This window comes from Oncorhynchus keta, chromosome 29 (assembly GCF_023373465.1).
Source record: "Oncorhynchus keta strain PuntledgeMale-10-30-2019 chromosome 29, Oket_V2, whole genome shotgun sequence".
NCBI lineage: Eukaryota > Metazoa > Chordata > Actinopteri > Salmoniformes > Salmonidae > Oncorhynchus > Oncorhynchus keta.
In genome coordinates this window covers 52,348,759-52,367,676 of record NC_068449.1, presented here as the reverse complement: position 1 = coordinate 52,367,676, position 18,918 = coordinate 52,348,759, and the positions used below count along the sequence as shown (strand labels likewise).

The window sequence follows — 18,918 nt, the reverse complement described above, 5'->3', positions numbered from 1 at the left end:
GTGTGTGTGTGTGTGTGGGTACACACACACACACACACACACACACACACACACACACACACACACACACACACACACACACACACACACACACACACACACACACAGTGGGGCAAAAAAGTATTTAGTCAGCCACCAATTGTGGAAGTTCTCCCACTTAAAAAGAGGAGAGAGGCCTGTAATTTTCATCATAAGTACACTTCAACTATGACAGAAAAAATAAGAAAAAAATACAGAAAATCACATTGTAGGATTTTTAATGAATTTATTTGCAAATGATGGTGGAAAATAAGTATTTGGTCAATAAAAAACATTTCTCAATACTTTGTTATATACCCTTTGTTGGCAATGACAGAGGTCAAACATTTTCTGTAAGTCTTCACAAGGTTTTCACACTGTTGCTGGTATTTTGGCCCATTCCTCCATGCAGATCTCCTCTAGAGCAGTGATGTTTTGGGGCTGTTGCTGAGCAACACAAACTTTCAACTCCCTCCAAAGATTTTCTATGTGGTTGAGATCTAGGCCACTCCAGGACCTTGAAATACTTCTTACGAAGCCACTCCTTCATTGCCCGGGCGGTGTGTTTGGGATCATTGTCATGCTGAAAGATCCAGCCACATTTCATCTTCAATGCCCTTGCTGATAGAAGGAGGTTTTTTACTCAAAATCTCACGATACATGGCCTGATCAGTCGTCCTGGTCCCTTTGCAGAAAAACAGCCCCAAAGCATGATTTTTCCACCCCCATGCTTCACAGTAGGTATGGTGGTGTTTGGATGCAACTCAGCATTCTTTGTCCTTCAAACACGACGAGTTGAGTTTTTACCAAAAAGTTATATTTTGGTTTCATCTGACCATATGATATTCTCCCAATCTTCTTCTTGATTATCCAATTGCTCTCTAGCAAATTTCAGACGGGCCTGGACATGTACTGGCTTAAGCAGGGGGACACGTCTGGCACTGCAGGATTTGAGTCCCTGGTGGCGTAGTGTGTTACTGATGGTAGGCTTTGTTACTTTGGTCCCAGCTCTCTGCAGGTCATTCACTAGGTCCCCCCGTGTGGTTCTGGGATTTTTGCTCACCGTTCTTGTGATCATTTTGACCCCACGGGGTGAGAACTTGCGTGGAGCCCCAGATCGAGGGAGATTATCAGTGGTCTTGTATGTCTTCCATTTCCTAATAATTGCTCCCACAGTTGATTTCTTCAAACCAAGCTGCTTACCTATTGCAGATTCAGTCTTCCCAGCCTGGTGCAGGTCTACAATTTTGTTTCTGGTGTCCTTTGACAGCTCTTTGGTCTTGGCCATAGTGGAGTTTGGAGTGTGACTGTTTGAGGTTGTGGACAGGTGTCTTTTATACTGACAACAAGTTCAAACAGGTGCCATTAATACAGGTAACGAGTGGAGGACAGAGGAGCCTCTTAAAGAAGAAGTTACAGGTCTGTGAGAGCCAGAAATCTTGCTTGTTTGTAGGTGACCAAATACTTATTTTCAACCACAATTTGAAAATAAATTCATTACAAATCCTACAATGTGATTTACTGGATTTTTTTCTTCAAATTTTGTCTGTCATAGTTGAAGTGTACCAATGATGAAAATTACAGGCCTCTCTCATCTTTTTAAGTGGGAGAACTTGCACAATTGGTGGCTAACTAAATACTTTTTTGCCCCACTGTATGTATGTATGTATGTATGTATGTATGTATGTATGTATGTATGTATGTATGTATGTATGTATGTATGTATGTATATATATATATATATATATATATATATATATATATATATGTGTATATATGTATGTATATATATATATATAAATAAACAAACAAACAAACAAACGTGTGTGTGCGCATCCGATATTGCACATGTTTGTGTGTCCAGTGTGTGTACTGGGATGCAAAGCAGCCTTCTGGCTTGGTAATTAGGCGGGCAGTTTTCCCACTGAGACTAATCATGGTGGTAATCTCTTTAAAGGAGAGGGTAATCCAGTCTAGTAAACCTTATTTACTTTTTACAGGGTATTACACACACAGTCACACACACGCCAAGGGAACGTTGACAAGACACGTCACAACACACACACAGGGAACTGTACGTAGAGATGGAAAGGGAGTGTGTGTGTTAGTGGACTCACCTGTGTGTAGAGACAGGTGTCTGGACAGGGTCTGCTGTCTGCCAAACACCTTGCCACAGACAGGACAGGGGTAGAGCTGCTGACTGCTCAGTATCCCCTGGGATATCCCGTTCCCCCCCGGCTCTCCGGTGTCCTTCTCTGGGTCTGGAAACACACAGACAGAGTACCGTCACCATCATAGTTTACCATATTTTACTCACAACTTTCTCATAACCTGCACCGGGAGGCGACCTGAAAGTCCATATTGTAGGAAAGCATTCAGCAACTGAAATGGAATGTCCAACCTTGTTTCATATTACTCCAACTCCACTCCAACCCTCAACCTCGTTCCATATTACTCCAATTCCACTCCAACCCTCAACCTCGTTCCAAATGACTCCAACCCTCAACCTTGTTCCAAATTACTCCAACCCTCAACCTCGTTCCATATTACTCCAATTCCACTCCAACCCTCAACCTCGTTCCAAATGACTCCAACCCTCAACCTCGTTCCAAATGACTCCAACCCTCAACCTCGTTCCATATTACTCCAATTCCACTCCAACCCTCAACCTCGTTCCAAATGACTCCAACCCTCAACCTCGTTCCAAATGACTCCAACCCTCAACCTCGTTCCAAATGACTCCAACCCTCAACCTCGTTCCAAATTACTCCAACCCTCAACCTCGTTCCATATTACTCCAATTCCACTCCAACCCTCAACCTCGTTCCAAATGACTCCAACCCTCAACCTCGTTCCAAATGACTCCAACCCTCAACCTCGTTCCAAATGATTCCAACCCTCAACCTCGTTCCAAATGACTCCAACCCTCAACCTCGTTCCAAATTACTCAAACCCTCAACCTCGTTCCAAATTACTCAAACCCTCAACCTCGTTCCAAATTACTCCAACCCTCAACCTCGTTCCAAATTACTCCAACCCCCAACCTCGTTCCAAATTACTCCAACCCTCAACCTCGTTCCAAATTACTCCAACCCTCAACCTGGCTCCATATTACTCCAATTCCACTCCAACCCTCAACCTCGTTCCAAATGACTCCAACCCTCAACCTCGTTCCAAATGACTCCAACCCTCAACCTGGCTCCATATTACTCCAATTCCACTCCAACCCTCAACCTCGTTCCAAATTACTCCAACCCTCAACCTGGCTCCATATTACTCCAATTCCACTCCAACCCTCAACCTCGTTCCAAATGACTCCAACCCTCAACCGTGTTCCATATTACTCCAACCCTCAACCGTGTTCCATATTACTCCAACCCTCAACCTCGTTCCAAATTACTCCAACCCTCAACCTCGTTCCAAATTACTCCAACCCTCAACCTCGTTCCAAATTACTCCAACCCTCAACCTGGCTCCATAATACTCCAATTCCACTCCAACCTTGTTCCATATTACTCCAATTCCACTCCAACCCTCAACCTCGTTCCAAATTACTCCAACCCTCAACCTTGTTCCATATTACTCCAACCCTCAACCTCGTTCCAAATGACTCCAACCCTCAACCTCGTTCCAAATGACTCAACCTCAATCTCATTCCAAATTACTCCAACCCTCAACCTCGTTCCAAATTACTCCAACCCTCAACCTGGCTCCATATTACTCCAAATGACTCCAACCCTCAACCTCGTTCCAAATGACTCCAACCCTCAACCTCGTTCCAAATGACTCCAACCCCCAACCTCGTTCCAAATTACTCCAACCCTCAACCTCGTTCCATATTACTCCAACCCTCAACCTGGCTCCATATTACTCCAATTCCACTCCAACCCTCAACCTCGTTCCAAATGACTCCAACCCTCAACCTTGCTCCAAATTACTCCAACCATCAACCTGGCTCCATATTACTCCAATTCCACTCCAACCCTCAACCTCGTTCCAAATGACTCCAACCCTCAACCTCGCTCCAAATTACTCCAACCCTCAACCTGGCTCCATATTACTCCAATTCCACTCCAACCCTCAACCTGGCTCCATATTACTCCAATTCCACTCCAACCCTCAACCTCGTTCCAAATGACTCCAACCCTCAACCTCGTTCCAAATGACTCCAACCCTCAACCTCGCTCCAAATTACTCCAACCCTCAACCGTGTTCCATAATACTCCAATTCCACTCCAACCTTGTTGCATATTACTCCAATCCCACTCCAACCCTCAACCTCGTTCCAAATTACTCCAACCCTCAACCGTGTTCCATATTACTCCAACCCTCAACCGTGTTCCATATTACTCCAACCCTCAACCTCGTTCCAAATGACTCCAACCCCCAACCTCGTTCCAAATGACTCCAACCCTCAACCTCGTTCCAAATGACTCCAACCCTCAACCTCGTTCCAAATGACTCCAACCCTCAACCTCGTTCCAAATGACTCCAACCCTCAACCTCGTTCCAAATGAATCCAACCCCCAACCTCGTTCCAAATTACTCCAACCCTGAACCTGGCTCCATATTACTCCAATTCCACTCCAACCCTCAACCACGTTCCAAATTACTCCAAACCTCAACCTCGTTCCAAATTACTCCAACCCCCAACCTGGCTCCATATTACTCCAATTCCACTCCAACCCTCAACTTCGTTCCAAATTACTCCAACCCCCAACCTCGTTCCAAATGACTCCAACCCTCAACCTCGTTCCAAATGACTCCAACCCTCAACCTCGTTCCAAATGACTCCAACCCTCAACCTCGTTCCAAATGACTCCAACCCTCAACCTCGTTCCAAATGACTCCAACCCCCAACCTCGTTCCAAATGACTCCAACCCTCAACCTCGTTCCAAATGACTCCAACCCTCAACCTCGTTCCAAATGACTCCAACCCTCAACCTCGTTCCATATTACTCCAACCCTCAACCTCGTTCCAAATGACTCCAACCCCCAACCTCGTTCCAAATGACTCCAACCCTCAACCTCGTTCCAAATGACTCCAACCCTCAACCTCGTTCCAAATGACTCCAACCCTCAACCTCGTTCCAAATGACTCCAACCCTCAACCTCGTTCCAAATGACTCCAACCCTCAACCTCGTTCCAAATGACTCCAACCCTCAACCTCGTTCCAAATGAATCCAACCCCCAACCTCGTTCCAAATTACTCCAACCCTGAACCTGGCTAGGCTCCATATTACTCCAATTCCAATCCAACCCTCAACCACGTTCCAAATTACTCCAAACCTCAACCTCGTTCCAAATTACTCCAACCCCCAACCTGGCTCCATATTACTCCAATTCCACTCCAACCCTCAACCGTTCCAAATTACTCCAACCCTCAACCTCGTTCCATATTACTCCAATTCCACTCCAACCCTCAACCATGTTCCAAATTACTCCAAACCTCAACCTCGTTCCAAATTACTCCAACCCCCAACCTCGTTCCAAATTACTCCAACCCTCAACCTCGTTCCAAATTACTCCAACCCTCAACCGTGTTCCATATTACTCCAACCCTCAACCTTGTTCCATATTACTCCAACCCTCAACCTCGTTCCAAATGACTCCAACCCTCAACCTCGTTCCAAATGACTCCAACCCTCAACCACGTTCCAAATTACTCCAAACCTCAACCTCGTTCCAAATTACTCCAACCCCCAACCTGGCTCCATATTACTCCAATTCCACTCCAACCCTCAACTTCGTTCCAAATTACTCCAACCCTCAACCTCGTTCCATATTACTCCAATTCCACTCCAACCCTCAACCACGTTCCAAATTACTCCAAACCTCAACCTCGTTCCAAATTACTCCAACCCCCAACCTCGTTCCAAATTACTCCAACCCTCAACCTCGTTCCAAATTACTCCAACCCTCAACCGTGTTCCATATTACTCCAACCCTCAACCTCGTTCCATATTACTCCAACCCTCAACCTCGTTCCAAATGACTCCAACCCTCAACCTCGTTCCAAATGACTCCAACCCTCAACCTCGTTCCAAATGACTCCAACCCTCAACCTCGTTCCAAATGACTCCAACCCTCAATCTCATTCCAAATTACTCCAACCCTCAACCTCGTTCCAAATTACTCCAACCCTCAACCTGGCTCCATATTACTCCAATTCCACTCCAACCCTCAACCTCGTTCCAAATGACTCCAACCCTCAACCTCGTTCCAAATGACTCCAACCCTCAACCTCGTTCCAAATGACTCCAACCCTCAACCTCGCTCCAAATTACTCCAACCCTCAACCGTGTTCCATAATACTCCAATTCCACTCCAACCTTGTTGCATATTACTCCAATCCCACTCCAACCCTCAACCTCGTTCCAAATTACTCCAACCCTCAACCGTGTTCCATAATACTCCAATTCCACTCCAACCTTGTTGCATATTACTCCAATCCCACTCCAACCCTCAACCTCGTTCCAAATTACTCCAACCCTCAACCTGGCTCCATAATACTCCAATTCCACTCCAACCGTGTTCCATATTACTCCAATTCCACTCCAACCCTCAACCTCGTTCCAATTTATTCCAACCCTCAACCTCGTTCCAAATTACTCCAACCCTCAACCTCGTTCCAAATTACTCCAACCCTCAACCTCGTTCCAAATTACTCCAACCCTCAACTTTGCTCTATATTACTCCAACCCCCCATCTTTCTCATACCAACACTATAGCCTTCTCAAGTTCTCATCATCTCCATGATAATCAGACTATACCACAGTGTGCCCCTTGATATTCTCTCTCTCTGTGTGTGCTCCATCACCCATCAGTCCTAAGCCCTCTAGTGTGTGGTTGTCCATGCTAATCAGACTATATAGTAATACACAACCACCCAGGGATACAGCAGGGATGGAGAGAGTGAGAGAGTGAGAAAGCATAATAGAGACGGAGAAGAGGAGAGAGAGAGAGTAGAGAAGAGAGGGAGGCACGGAGGTGTGGGGAAAGCGTGAGAAAAGGGAGAACATGACAAGAAGAGATATAGAATTAACCTTCTGATGAAGGAACAGCTCTCAATTAGGATTCCATGCCACTCCTCCTCTCTCTTTATCCCCCTCTCCTCCATCGGGTAAATAAATAAATAAATGGACAGGGAGGGCTTCCGTCATTGACAATGCAGCTAGTCTCAAATGGACGCCTGGCACCACACTACCTAGGATCATATTGTTCTCAGTGTTCTAGCTAGGAGGCTCCATTCTCTGGTATTTTGGGGGAGATTTAATGGTGGAGGCATTAAAGAATAGATGTACTGGCCTTGGAGAAAGACAGAGGGGGAGATGGAGAAGTCTCAAGGTCGTCTAGCTAGAGTTGTATGCTGCTGACAGGTCTGGACTTCTCTCTCTCTCTCTCTCTCTCTGAAAAAAGGAAGGAGGGAGACCAGAGGGAGGGATACTAAAAGACAATTCCATCTTTATCTGTCTGGACATGTGCTGGTTGGAATAGAGCAGAGAGCCTACTGTGTCTGTAGCTACCTGAAGTGAAGTGTGGGAATCTCTCAGTGAATGAGCACTACACACCATTATAAAACCCCCACGTCAATGCACACCCTCATCCACACAAAACTAAACTAAACACAAGCCTGTGCCCTGATAGTATTCTACAATATTTCAGTCAAGTGGCTATACAGTAATAACACAACTAGTAATATATTCCTTAGTTGTAATCCTTCTGCAGGGGCTGAGTCACTCCTCATAAGGGCCCCTGGACCTGCCATACTCTGTGACTCACAACCTGACATACCAGTGGGAGTGTGTGGGTGGGTGGGTGTGTGTATATATATGTATGTGTCCCTGCATGTGAGTTGGCAGAGTAGAGGGGAGGGTGTGTGGGTGTGTGTGTATATATGTATGTGTCCCTGCATGTGAGTTGGCAGAGTAGAGGAGAGGGTGTGGGGGTGTGTGTGTATGACTTATTAGTACACTTTTCAGTATGACCCACATGAGGACTTGACCCCTTGAATCAGTGGCTGCAGAGTGGTGAGCTCTATCAAAGATTCACCAAACCCCTTGTCTGTTAAGTCTCACCGACAGGCTTCACCATGGTGACCCCCCGCCCGCACGCCGGTCTTGGATTGGCTTCTCCCTTACTCTTCCTCCTACCACCTCCGTTTGTGTGGCTTAGTACTGAATGGGCACAGAGATCCTTAAGGGGCTTGTATCTCATCTCCTCAGACCACATAATCACATTAGCTGTCCTGAGGGGTTGAGAGGCTGGGCGAGGCAGGGTCGGGTGGGGGTCATCCAGGGTGACTGGAGCCCATGGACAGGGTCTAGGGGCCATCCTGGGGCCACAGTGGCCAAGCAACCCCAGCCAAAGCTCTGATAATCGGGCAATTAGAGGACCGGCGTGGGCCTTGAAGTGGTTAATGGTTTAATTAGTGTTATTAGAGCTGGAGAACGAGGGAGAGGGGAGGGAGGGACAGACGCACGGCCTCCGAAAGGCTGGCTGGAGCTTGACCCGGGGCAGGGGAAGAGGAAGGACAGCCGCCACCATCACGACACACACACACACACACACTTGCTGTAAACAGCCACAATTACCGCCACACAGAGATGGTCACATTTTCAATGTGGAAATGTATGGGCAAAGTGGTACAATGCACCAGTCATTATGAAATCCAACCATGCAACTGTTTGAATTGTCATAAAGTGGTGTTTCAGTAATACAGGGGATTCTCAGAGTAACTGTCTGGATAATGAGTGGTGCTGGGGTGATACTGGGAAACTGGGTTAATGGGAGCACTGGGGAGGGTCACTACCCTTAGCACAGAACACAGCTATGTGACTGACTGCACCCCTAGGAGAGAGACAGAGGGAGAGAGAGGGACACAGAGGGAGAGAGGGGGAGGAGATAGAGGGAGCAGGAAAAGAGAAAAGTGCAATTCAAAAGCAGAGAAAAGATGGTTGAAGGAGACAAGAGAAAGAACTGGGCATCGGGAAGAGACAGGGAGAGGGAGAGAGAGAGAGAAAAGATGAGAGCGATAAAAGAGAGAGAGAAAGAGCGAAGACACGGCTCTGCACGTTGCACCCTGGGAAGGGAGACCGTCGGTTGGGCGAATTAACTATCAGGACACCCTTGACACGTAGAAGCCAATCAGATTTTAATTAACTGGTGGATGGTGATGGAGGGTGAGGCTGGCACAGGCTAATTACCCTCTGTATCTGTGCCTGCCTGCCACAGGCACCATAGGGACAGCCACAGAGCATCCCCATTCCAGGTACAGGGGAGGGGACAGAAGGGCTGTCCAGGGCAGGGAGCCCCAAGGCTGGGTAGATGTGTGAGTGAGACGGGAGGTGGAAGCTCTGGAGGTGGAGGAATGGAGGTGGAGGAATGGAGGAAGAGGGGTGGAGGAAGAGAGGGTTGGCCAGAGTTGAGGCCTCATGGCTGGGTAGATGTGTGAGAGAGCGAGGAAAGGCCTGGGGAGGTGGAGATGTGGCTGAGGAGGGTGGGAGGTTACTGTAATTAGCTGTGAGGGCCAACATTCTGACTGCATGTCTACATTATGAGTGTCTGTCTGGAGTGTGTGTGTGTGTGTCTTTCTGAGTGTGTGGCTCACTATAGTAGTCTGCCCACTGAATTTCATCTGTCTGTCTATCTGTCTGACAGTAATGATATGTGTGAGTGTGTCTCTCACCGTGGAGGGCTGTCCTAGCAGAGGAGCTGGCCTCTGCAGGGGAGGAGGACTTGGAGTGCTGGCTGAAGGGGGATTGTCTGAAACGCTCGTCCAGGAAGGGGCTAGGAGTGGACACACAACCACACACAGACACAGTCAGAGCAGTATCATGCTATAACAGCTCCACAACTAAAACAAATGCTTACGCTAAAATATGATAGCAATATGCAATCAATATGGAATTGTTTTTAAATAACGTTGCAGAGCTCCAGGCCTCCCAATCTCAATGCTAAACCATAAGCCATATACCAAAACAGACTAACTGTAGAACTAGCAGCTAAGCGGAAAAGAAGCCAACAAGGTGAAAATCTGTCGAGGCACTTAACCTGGACAGAATTTGCTCCAAGGGCGCCGTACTCCTATGGCTGACACTGTAAAACAACACCTTTCACTGCACCAGTGTATGTGACAAAACAACAGATTTTTGTTGTTGCTGTCTTACCTGCTTATGCCCACCATGTTGCTGTCTTACCTGCTTATGCCCACCATGTTGCTGTCTTACCTGCTTATGCCCACCATGTTGCTGTCTTACCTGCTTATGCCCACCATGTTGCTGTCTTACCTGCTTATGCCCACCATGTTGCTGTCTTACCTGCTTATGCCCACCATGTTGCTGTCTTACCTGCTTATGCCCACCATGTTGTTGTCTTACCTGCTTATGCCCACCATGTTGCTGTCTTACCTGCTTATGCCCACCATGTTGCTGTCTTACCTGCTTATGCCCACCATGTTGCTGTCTTACCTGCTTATGCCCACCATGTTGCTGTCTTACCTGCTTATGCCCACCATGTTGTTGTCTTACCTGCTTATGCCCACCATGTTGCTGTCTTACCTGCTTATGCCCACCATGTTGCTGTCTTACCTGCTTATGCCCACCATGTTGCTGTCTTACCTGCTTATGCCCACCATGTTGCTGTCTTACCTGCTTATGCCCACCATGTTGCTGTCTTACCTGCTTATGCCCACCATGTTGCTGTCTTACCTGCTTATGCCCACCATGTTGCTGTCTTACCTGCTTATGCCCACCATGTTGCTGTCTTACCTGCTTATGCCCACCATGTTGTTGTCTTACCTGCTTATGCCCACCATGTTGCTGTCTGCCCACCATGTTGCTGTCTTACCTGCTTATGCCCACCATGTTGCTGTCTTACCTGCTTATGCCCACCATGTTGCTGTCTTACCTGCTTATGCCCACCATGTTGCTGTCTTACCTGCTTATGCCCACCATGTTGTTGTCTTACCTGCTTATGCCCACCATGTTGTTGTCTTACCTGCTTATGCCCACCATGTTGTTGTCTTACCTGCTTATGCCCACCATGTTGCTGTTTTACCTGCTTATGCCCACCATGTTGTTGTCTTACCTGCTTATGCCCACCATGTTGCTGTCTTACCTGCTTATGCCCACCATGTTGCTGTCTTACTTATGCCCACCATGTTGCTGTCTTACCTGCTTATGCCCACCATGTTGCTGTCTTACCTGCTTGCTATGCCCACCATGTTGTTGTCTTACCTGCTTATGCCCACCATGTTGTTGTCTTACCTGCTTATGTGTTGTTGTCTTACCTGCTTATGCCCACCATGTTGCTGTCTTACCTGCTTATGCCCACCATGTTGCTGCTGTCTTACCCACCATGCTTATTATGCCCACCATGTTGCTGTCTTACCTGCTTATGCCCACCATGTTGCTGTCTTACCTGCTTATGCCCACCATGTTGTTGTCTTACCTGCTTATGCCCACCATGTTGCTGTCTTACCTGCTTATGCCCACCATGTTGCTGTCTTACCTGCTTATGCCCACCATGTTGCTGTCTTCCCACCATGTTGCTGTCTTACCTGCTTATGCCCACCATGTTGCTGTCTTACCTGCTTATGCCCACCATGTTGCTGTCTTACCTGCTTATGCCCACCATGTTGCTGTCTTACCTGCTTATGCCCACCATGTTGCTGTCTTACCTGCTTATGCCCACCATGTTGCTGTCTTACCTGCTTATGCCCACCATGTTGCTGTCTTACCTGCCCATGTTGCTGTCTTACCTGCTTATGCCCACCATGTTGCTGTCTTACCTGCTTATGCCCACCATGTTGCTGTCTTACCTGCTTATGCCCACCATGTTGCTGTCTTACCTGCTTATGCCCACCATGTTGCTGTCTTACCTGCTTATGCCCACCATGTTGCTGTCTTACCTGCTTATGCCCACCATGTTGCTGTCTTATGCCCACCATGTTGCTGTCTTATGCTTATGCCCACCATGTTGCTGTCTTACCTGCTTATGCCCACCATGTTGCTGTCTTACCTGCTTATGCCCACCATGTTGCTGTCTTACCTGCTTATGCCCACCATGTTGCTGTCTTACCTGTCCCACCATGTTGCTGTCTTACCTGCTTATGCTTACCTGCCCACCATGTTGCTGTCTTTATGCCCACCATGTTGCTGTCTTACCTGCTTATGCCCACCATGTTGCTGTCTTACCTGCTTATGCCCACCATGTTGCTGTCTTACCTGCCCACCATTATGCCCACCATGTTGTTGTCTTACCTGCTTATGCCCACCATGTTGCTGTCTTACCTGCTTATGCCCACCATGTTGCTGTCTTACCTGCTTATGCCCACCATGTTGCTGTCTTTACCTGCTTATGCCCACCATGTTGCTGTCTTACCTGCTTATGCCCACCATGTTGCTGTCTTACCTGCTTATGCCCACCATGTTGCTGTCTTACCTGCTTATGCCCACCATGTTGCTGTCTTACCTGCTTATGCCCACCATGTTGCTGTCTTACCTGCTTATGCCCACCATGTTGCTGTCTTACCTGCTTATGCCCACCATGTTGCTGTCTTACCTGCTTATGCCCACCATGTTGCTGTCTTACCTGCTTATGCCCACCATGTTGTTGTCTTACCTGCTTATGCCCACCATGTTGTTGTCTTACCTGCTTATGCCCACCATGTTGTTGTCTTACCTGCTTATGCCCACCATGTTGTTGTCTTACCTGCTTATGCCCACCATGTTGTTGTCTTACCTGCTTATGCCCACCATGTTGTTGTCTTACCTGCTTATGCCCACCATGTTGTTGTCTTACCTGCTTATGCCCACCATGTTGTTGTCTTACCTGCTTATGCCCACCATGTTGCTGTCTTACCTGCTTATGCCCACCATGTTGTTGTCTTACCTGCTTATGCCCACCATGTTGTTGTCTTACCTGCTTATGCCCACCATGTTGTTGTCTTACCTGCTTATGCCCACCATGTTGTTGTCTTACCTGCTTATGCCCACCATGTTGCTGTCTTACCTGCTTATGCCCACCATGTTGTTGTCTTACCTGCTTATGCCCACCATGTTGTTGTCTTTGTGGTCGTTGGCTTTGCTGACTTTTTCTGCAACACAAAGAACATCACAACATCAAAGAGGGTCATTAACAACAATGACAAATCATGATGGAACCACAAAGCGGTTATTCAGGACATATTGATTATTCAACGTGACATTTCCCGAACCATTTTGCTGAAAAACCAATCCAAGATTGTAGCGTATAGTAACATTGTGGTCAAAGTAACATGCTGTATAAAAACCCAGGGAAGTTGCATGTTTGTCCTGTTGCCTTGGTATATACTGTTTTAAGTGGTCAAAGTCAAAGAGATCATATTCAATTACTAGAGGGGCTATGTCATAAACCCTCAAAGTTCCAGAATGGTATGAAAATGGCAGCCATTGTGGCCAGGGAGAAATCCAAACCAGTCTAATTGGAATTAATGGTAGTAGAGGCATAGGTGATGCATTTCCTGATTTCACTTATGCAGAAAAATAAAAGGCATGTGATTATTTTTTTTAACCTAAAATAACGTCATATAATTATAAAGTTTGTACAGGTTTTAGACTGTATAAATAGACTATGAAATATATGTAAACAGACCATAAATGTCTCTCAGTTTGTTTTCTTGGAAAGCTGTGAGTGTTTATAATATGATACAATATCAGAGCTTGCTGCATTTACAACTTGTCTAAAACCTATCAACTGATTTCAGCCAGTGGCTGTGGATTGACTGCATTGTTATTATGGAATGTTGGCGTATTAGTTTGAAAACTTAGAAATTTTAAAATAATTATTGGAATTATTCCACTTAAACTGGCTAACAAACATACTGTGCAGACAATCTTCAAAATGATTGTTTTACACAATATCTCATCACGGCACACTGGTTGACCAACTCCCTGACCAAAATGGCTGACCTTTTATGCTGTCATAAGAACTTTCATGTCCATTCTAGTATTCAAATTCCTAATTCTATGGTCAGAGTAATAAAACCCAGGGAAGGTGTATGGTTGTCCCTTGGCTTCAGCAGCCTACTAGTGATGACCTCATTATAGCAGCCTCTTGCTCCCTGGGTGGCACTGCTCTAGTCGCTGCCCCTCCAACCCCTCCTCGCCCCCCACTCCCTAACACCCCTCCTCGCCCCCCACTCCCTAACACCCCTCTCCGTCAAACGGTTCGCCAAGGACAGAGGTCTCTCCGCGTTGCCATGGTGATGCCACACGGGAGAAATCGGGGGTAGTTGAGAGAGGGGCAGGGGGGCTAGTGTGTGCAGCCAAGTGTGCTTGAGCCGACATGTTTGAAAAGGAGTCGAGGAAGAAAGAGAGAAGGAGGGATAGAGAAGGAGAAGAGGAGGGAGGGAGGGACGTGGGGGAAGACAGGCACTTTGTAGACACTGCTCCCCATGGGGGCTTGTGTGTGTCTGCGTGCATATCTGTGTGTGTGTGTGTGTGTGTGTGTGTGTGTGTGTGCGCATGCGTATGTGTGTGTGCATGCGTATGTGTGTGTGTGTGTACTTGCGTTCTCATCGTTGTGTGCATCTCTCTCGCTGGAGAGATTTTTTTTGCCACAATTTCCGAGGTGCTACTGTATAAGACATTTAGGCGTAGCAATCAGAGCTGGGGGGATAGAGCTGGGGGGCATGGCCTGGGTCTTCTGTACCCCCCCCCCACCCCCACAACCCCTGAAGTGTATGCAGGCTCCACTTCAGTGCTCTGCCATCAGGCAATACAAACAGCTGCAATTCAAACAGCCGCCTCAATGTCATGGTCACAGCCAAGCAGGGAAGAAGTGTGTATAAAACCTACAGAGCACATTACAGGTAATATATAGTGTCCCCTAACCACAGAGCCCCCAGAGGATGGAAGAGAAACATATAGGTTTTATGGCTAAGTATCACACCACATTTCAAGGTTGACACTGAGCACTGAGGTACCAGAGAGAGGTGTGTGTGAATGTAGTCAGGGAGGTGTGTGAGGGTATGTGTGTGTACATGTGTGTGTCGTTTGTGTGTTGTGTATCATAGAGAATATTGCGCACCTGAGAGTTGGAAGAGGAGCTCGGAGGCCATTTTCACTGATATGTCCTGAGAGAAGAGGTCTTGCTTCTGGGGGCGGGACAACGCCTCAGGGAGGCTGACCATTGGCTCGCTCTTCTCACACGGCCCTAAAGTGCTGAAGGCCAGCAGGTGAGAAGAGGGCGGGGCTGGGCCGCTGGCCGGGTCCACCTCCATAGGCTCCGCCTTCACCATCACCTTCTGGTAGTGGGCAGCGTCCTTGTTGCTTTCTGGGGTAGGGGATTGGACGAGAGGGACAGGGTTGAATCTGAGTTCCTGTGACAACTCCTATCTACACTGAGTACACCAAACATTAGGAACACCTTCCTAATATTGAGTTGCACCCCCCTTTCCCCTTAAAACAGCCCCAATTCATCAGGACATGGTGTCAAAAGCATTCCACAGGGATGCTGACTCCAATTGCTTCCCACCGTTGAGTTAAGTTGGCTGGATGTCCTTTGGGTGGGGGACCATTCTTGATAAACACGGGAATAAGGGATCATGGCTTTAACCTGGGTAGTGAGGGAAGTAATTTGCCTTATAGTTTGAGAAAAGCCAGTTCTGTTTTATCCAAAAGGTTATAATATATTTATACCGGATACAACTCCACTGGCTTTCCTCAAAGCTGACTAGTAAGTGGATTTGATTCCCGGTAATGTCCTAAATCTCTGCATTTTACAGATGTTGCATGGATGTGTCTCATTCACAAAATATAGATAGCTAAGTTAATTTATCATACAAACCCTACATAGACTTCATATTACCTCATGGATGTTCAAAGAGAAATAACCTTTAAAAAAACTTGTTAATGCCTTTAACATACCCTGAGGACATTCTGTACATTTAATCAGACAAGATCTCTCATTCCATTCGTACTTCAATCTCCATCCATCAGGAGCACTCTAAACTCCGGACTGTCCTCACTCAACCTCTTCAAAATAATACGAGCCTGAATCCAAATGAAAATGGTTGGAATTCCCAAAATGTTTAATAAAGCCATAACATCCATTCAACCCCTAAAGCGCTCCGTTCCTGAGTGGATATTGTCTAGTTATGTGATTATGTAGGGCTAGAGGGCATCACCAGATCACACACTGGCTCAGGGAGCTAGGCAGCCGGCACAGGTTCACTGGTGTGTGTGTGTGTTATATATACAGTTGAAGTCGTAAGTTTACATACACCTTAGCCAAATACATTTAAACTCAGTTTTTCACAATTCCTGACATTTAATTCTAGTAAAAATGCCCTGTCTGGGGTCAGTTAGGATCACCACTTTATTTTAAGAATATGAAATGTCAGAATAATAGTAGAGAATGATCATTGTGATCATTGTCCATTTGGAAGACCCATTTGCGACCAACCTTTTTCTTCCTGACTGATGTGTTGAGATGTTGCTCCAATATATCCACATCATTTTTGTTCCTCATGATGCCATCTATTTTGTGAACCCCCACAACATGATTCTGCCATCCCGTGCTTCACGGTTGGGATGGTGTTCTTCGGCTTGCAAGCCTACCCCTTTCCCATCCAAACATAGCGATAGTCATTATGCCCAAACAGTTCTATTTTTGTTTCATCAGACCGGAGGACATTTCTCCAAAAAGTATGATCTTTGTCCCCATGTGCAGTTGCAAAGCCGTAGTCTTGCTTTTTTATGGCGGTTTTGGAGCAGTGGCTTCTTCCTTGCTGAGCGGCCTTTCAGGTTATGACGATACAGGACTCATTTTACTGTGGAGATAGATACTTTTGAAACCACAAGGTTGTTCTGGGATTGATTTGTACTTTTCGCACCAAAGTGCGTTCATCTCTAGGAGACAGAACGAGTCTCCTTCCTGAGCGGTATGACGACTGTTTGGTCCCATGGTGTTTATACTTGCGTGCTATTGTTTGTACAGATGAACGTGGTACCTTCAGGTGTTTAGAAATTGCTCCTAAGGATGAACTGGACGTGAAGGTCTACAAACATTTTTTTGAGGTCTTGGCTGATTTCTTTACCTTTTCCCATGATGTCAAGCAAAGAGGCACTGAGTTTGAAGGTAGGCCTTGAAATACATCCACAGGTACACCTCCAATTGACTCAATTTTCCAAGCTGTTTAAAGACACAGTCAACTTAGTGTATGTAAACTTCTGACCCACTGGAATTGTGATACAGTGAATTATAAGTGAAATAATCTGTCTGTAAACAATTGTTGTAAAAATGACTTGTGTCATGCATAAAGTAGATGTCCTAACCGACTTGCCAAAACTATAGTTTGTAAACAAGAATTTTGTGGAGTGGTTGAAAAACGGGATCAAATCATTTTATTTGTCACATACACATGGTTAGCAGATGTTAATGCGAGTGTAGCGAAATGCTTGTGCTTCTAGTTCCGACAATGCAGTAATAACCAACAAGTAATCTAGCTAACAATTCCCAAAGCTACTACCTTATACACATAAGTGTAAAGGGATAAAGAATATGTACATAACGATATATGAATGAGTGATGGTACAGAGCGGCATAGGCAAGATGCAGTAGATGGTATCGAGTACAGTATATACATATGAGATGAGTATGTAAACAAAGTGGCATAGTTTAAAGTGGCTAGTGATACATGTATTACATAAAGATGCAGTAGATGATATAGAGTACAGTATATACGTACACATATGAGATAAATAATGTAGGGTATGTAAACATTATATTAAGTAGCATTGTTTAAAGTGGCTAGTGATATATTTTACATCAATTCCCATTATTAAAGTGGCTGGAGTTGAGTCAGTGTGTTGGCAGCAGCCACTCAATGTTAGTGGTGGCTGTTTAACAGTCTGATGGCCTTGAGATAGAAGCTGTTTTTCAGTCTCTCGGTCCCAGCTTTGATGCACCTGTACTGACCTCGCCTTCTGGACGATAGCGGGGTGAACAGGCAGTGGCTCGGGTGGTTGTTGTCCTTGATGATCTTTATGACCTTCCTGTGACTTCGGGTGGTGTAGGTGTCCTGGAGGGCAGGTAGTTTGCCCCCGGTGATGCGTTGTGCAGACCTCACTACCCTCTGGAGAGCCTTGCGGTTGTGGGCGGAGCAGTTGCTGTACCAGGCGGTGATACAGCCCGACAGGATGCTCTCGATTGTGCATCTGTAGAAGTTTGTGAGTGCTTTAGGTGACAAGCCGAATTTCTTCAGCCTCCTGAGGTTGAAGAGGCGCTGCTGCGCCTTCTTCACGATGCTGTCTGTGTGGGTGGACCAATTCAGTTTGTCTGTGATGTGTACGCCGAGGAACTTAAAACTTACTACCCTCTCCACTACTGTTCCATCGATGTGGATAGGGGGGTGTTCCCTCTGCTGTTTCCTGAAGTCCACAACCATCTCCTTAGTTTTGTTGATGTTGAGTGTGAGGTTATTTTCCTGACACCACACTCCGAGGGCCCTCACCTCCTCCCTTTCGGCCGTCTCGTCGCTGTTGGTAATCAAGCCTACCACTGTTGTGTCGTCCGCAAACTTGATGATTGAGTTGGAGGCGTGCGTGGCCACGCAGTCGTGGGTGAACAGGGAGTACAGGAGAGGGCCACCCTTGTGGGGCCCCAGTGTTGAGGATCAGCGGGGTGGAGATGTTGTTACCTACCCTCACCACCTGGGGGCGGCCCATCAGGAAGTCCAGTACCCAGTTGCACAGGGTGGGGTCGAGACCCAGGGTCTCGAACTTGATGACGAGTTTGGAGGGTACTATGGTGTTAAATGCTGAGCTGTAGTCGATGAACAGCATTCTCACATAGGTATTCCTCTTGTCCAGATGGGTTAGGGCAGTGTGCAGTGTGGTTGAGATTGCAGCGT

The 18,918-nt window shown here is 46.6% G+C and overlaps 1 protein-coding gene and 2 long non-coding RNA genes across 5 annotated transcripts in view; all 3 read right to left on the bottom strand.

Moving 5' to 3' along the window:
• The window catches only part of znf827 (zinc finger protein 827), a 117,556-nt gene that overhangs the window by 25,103 nt on the left and 73,535 nt on the right, over window positions 1-18,918 (bottom strand). The window contains exons 7-11 of the mRNA XM_052485238.1: window positions 15,093-15,338; window positions 13,070-13,119; window positions 10,790-10,809; window positions 9,709-9,809; window positions 2,136-2,279 (exon numbers count right to left, since the gene is read on the bottom strand). Of these exons, the coding sequence (XP_052341198.1) occupies window positions 2,136-2,279; window positions 9,709-9,809; window positions 10,790-10,809; window positions 13,070-13,119; window positions 15,093-15,338 (561 nt within the window). The remainder of the gene's footprint in view (window positions 1-2,135; window positions 2,280-9,708; window positions 9,810-10,789; window positions 10,810-13,069; window positions 13,120-15,092; window positions 15,339-18,918) is intronic.
• On the bottom strand, window positions 2,292-3,272 carry LOC127913673 (uncharacterized). Its single transcript, XR_008086373.1, has 3 exons — window positions 3,253-3,272; window positions 2,772-2,838; window positions 2,292-2,592 (listed from the first exon to the last, which is right to left on the bottom strand). It is a non-coding gene; the product is annotated as an uncharacterized LOC127913673 (long non-coding RNA).
• LOC127913671 (uncharacterized) lies at window positions 3,319-6,688 on the bottom strand. 3 transcript variants are annotated; one of them, XR_008086369.1, is made up of 4 exons: window positions 6,491-6,606; window positions 5,560-5,917; window positions 4,326-4,381; window positions 3,319-3,586 (listed from the first exon to the last, which is right to left on the bottom strand). It is a non-coding gene; the product is annotated as an uncharacterized LOC127913671 (long non-coding RNA). The 3 variants fall into 3 exon arrangements; XR_008086370.1 differs by lacking the exons at window positions 5,560-5,917; window positions 6,491-6,606 and adding an exon at window positions 6,618-6,688 and having other exon boundaries at window positions 3,319-3,487; window positions 4,104-4,381; XR_008086371.1 differs by lacking the exons at window positions 5,560-5,917; window positions 6,491-6,606 and adding an exon at window positions 6,618-6,688.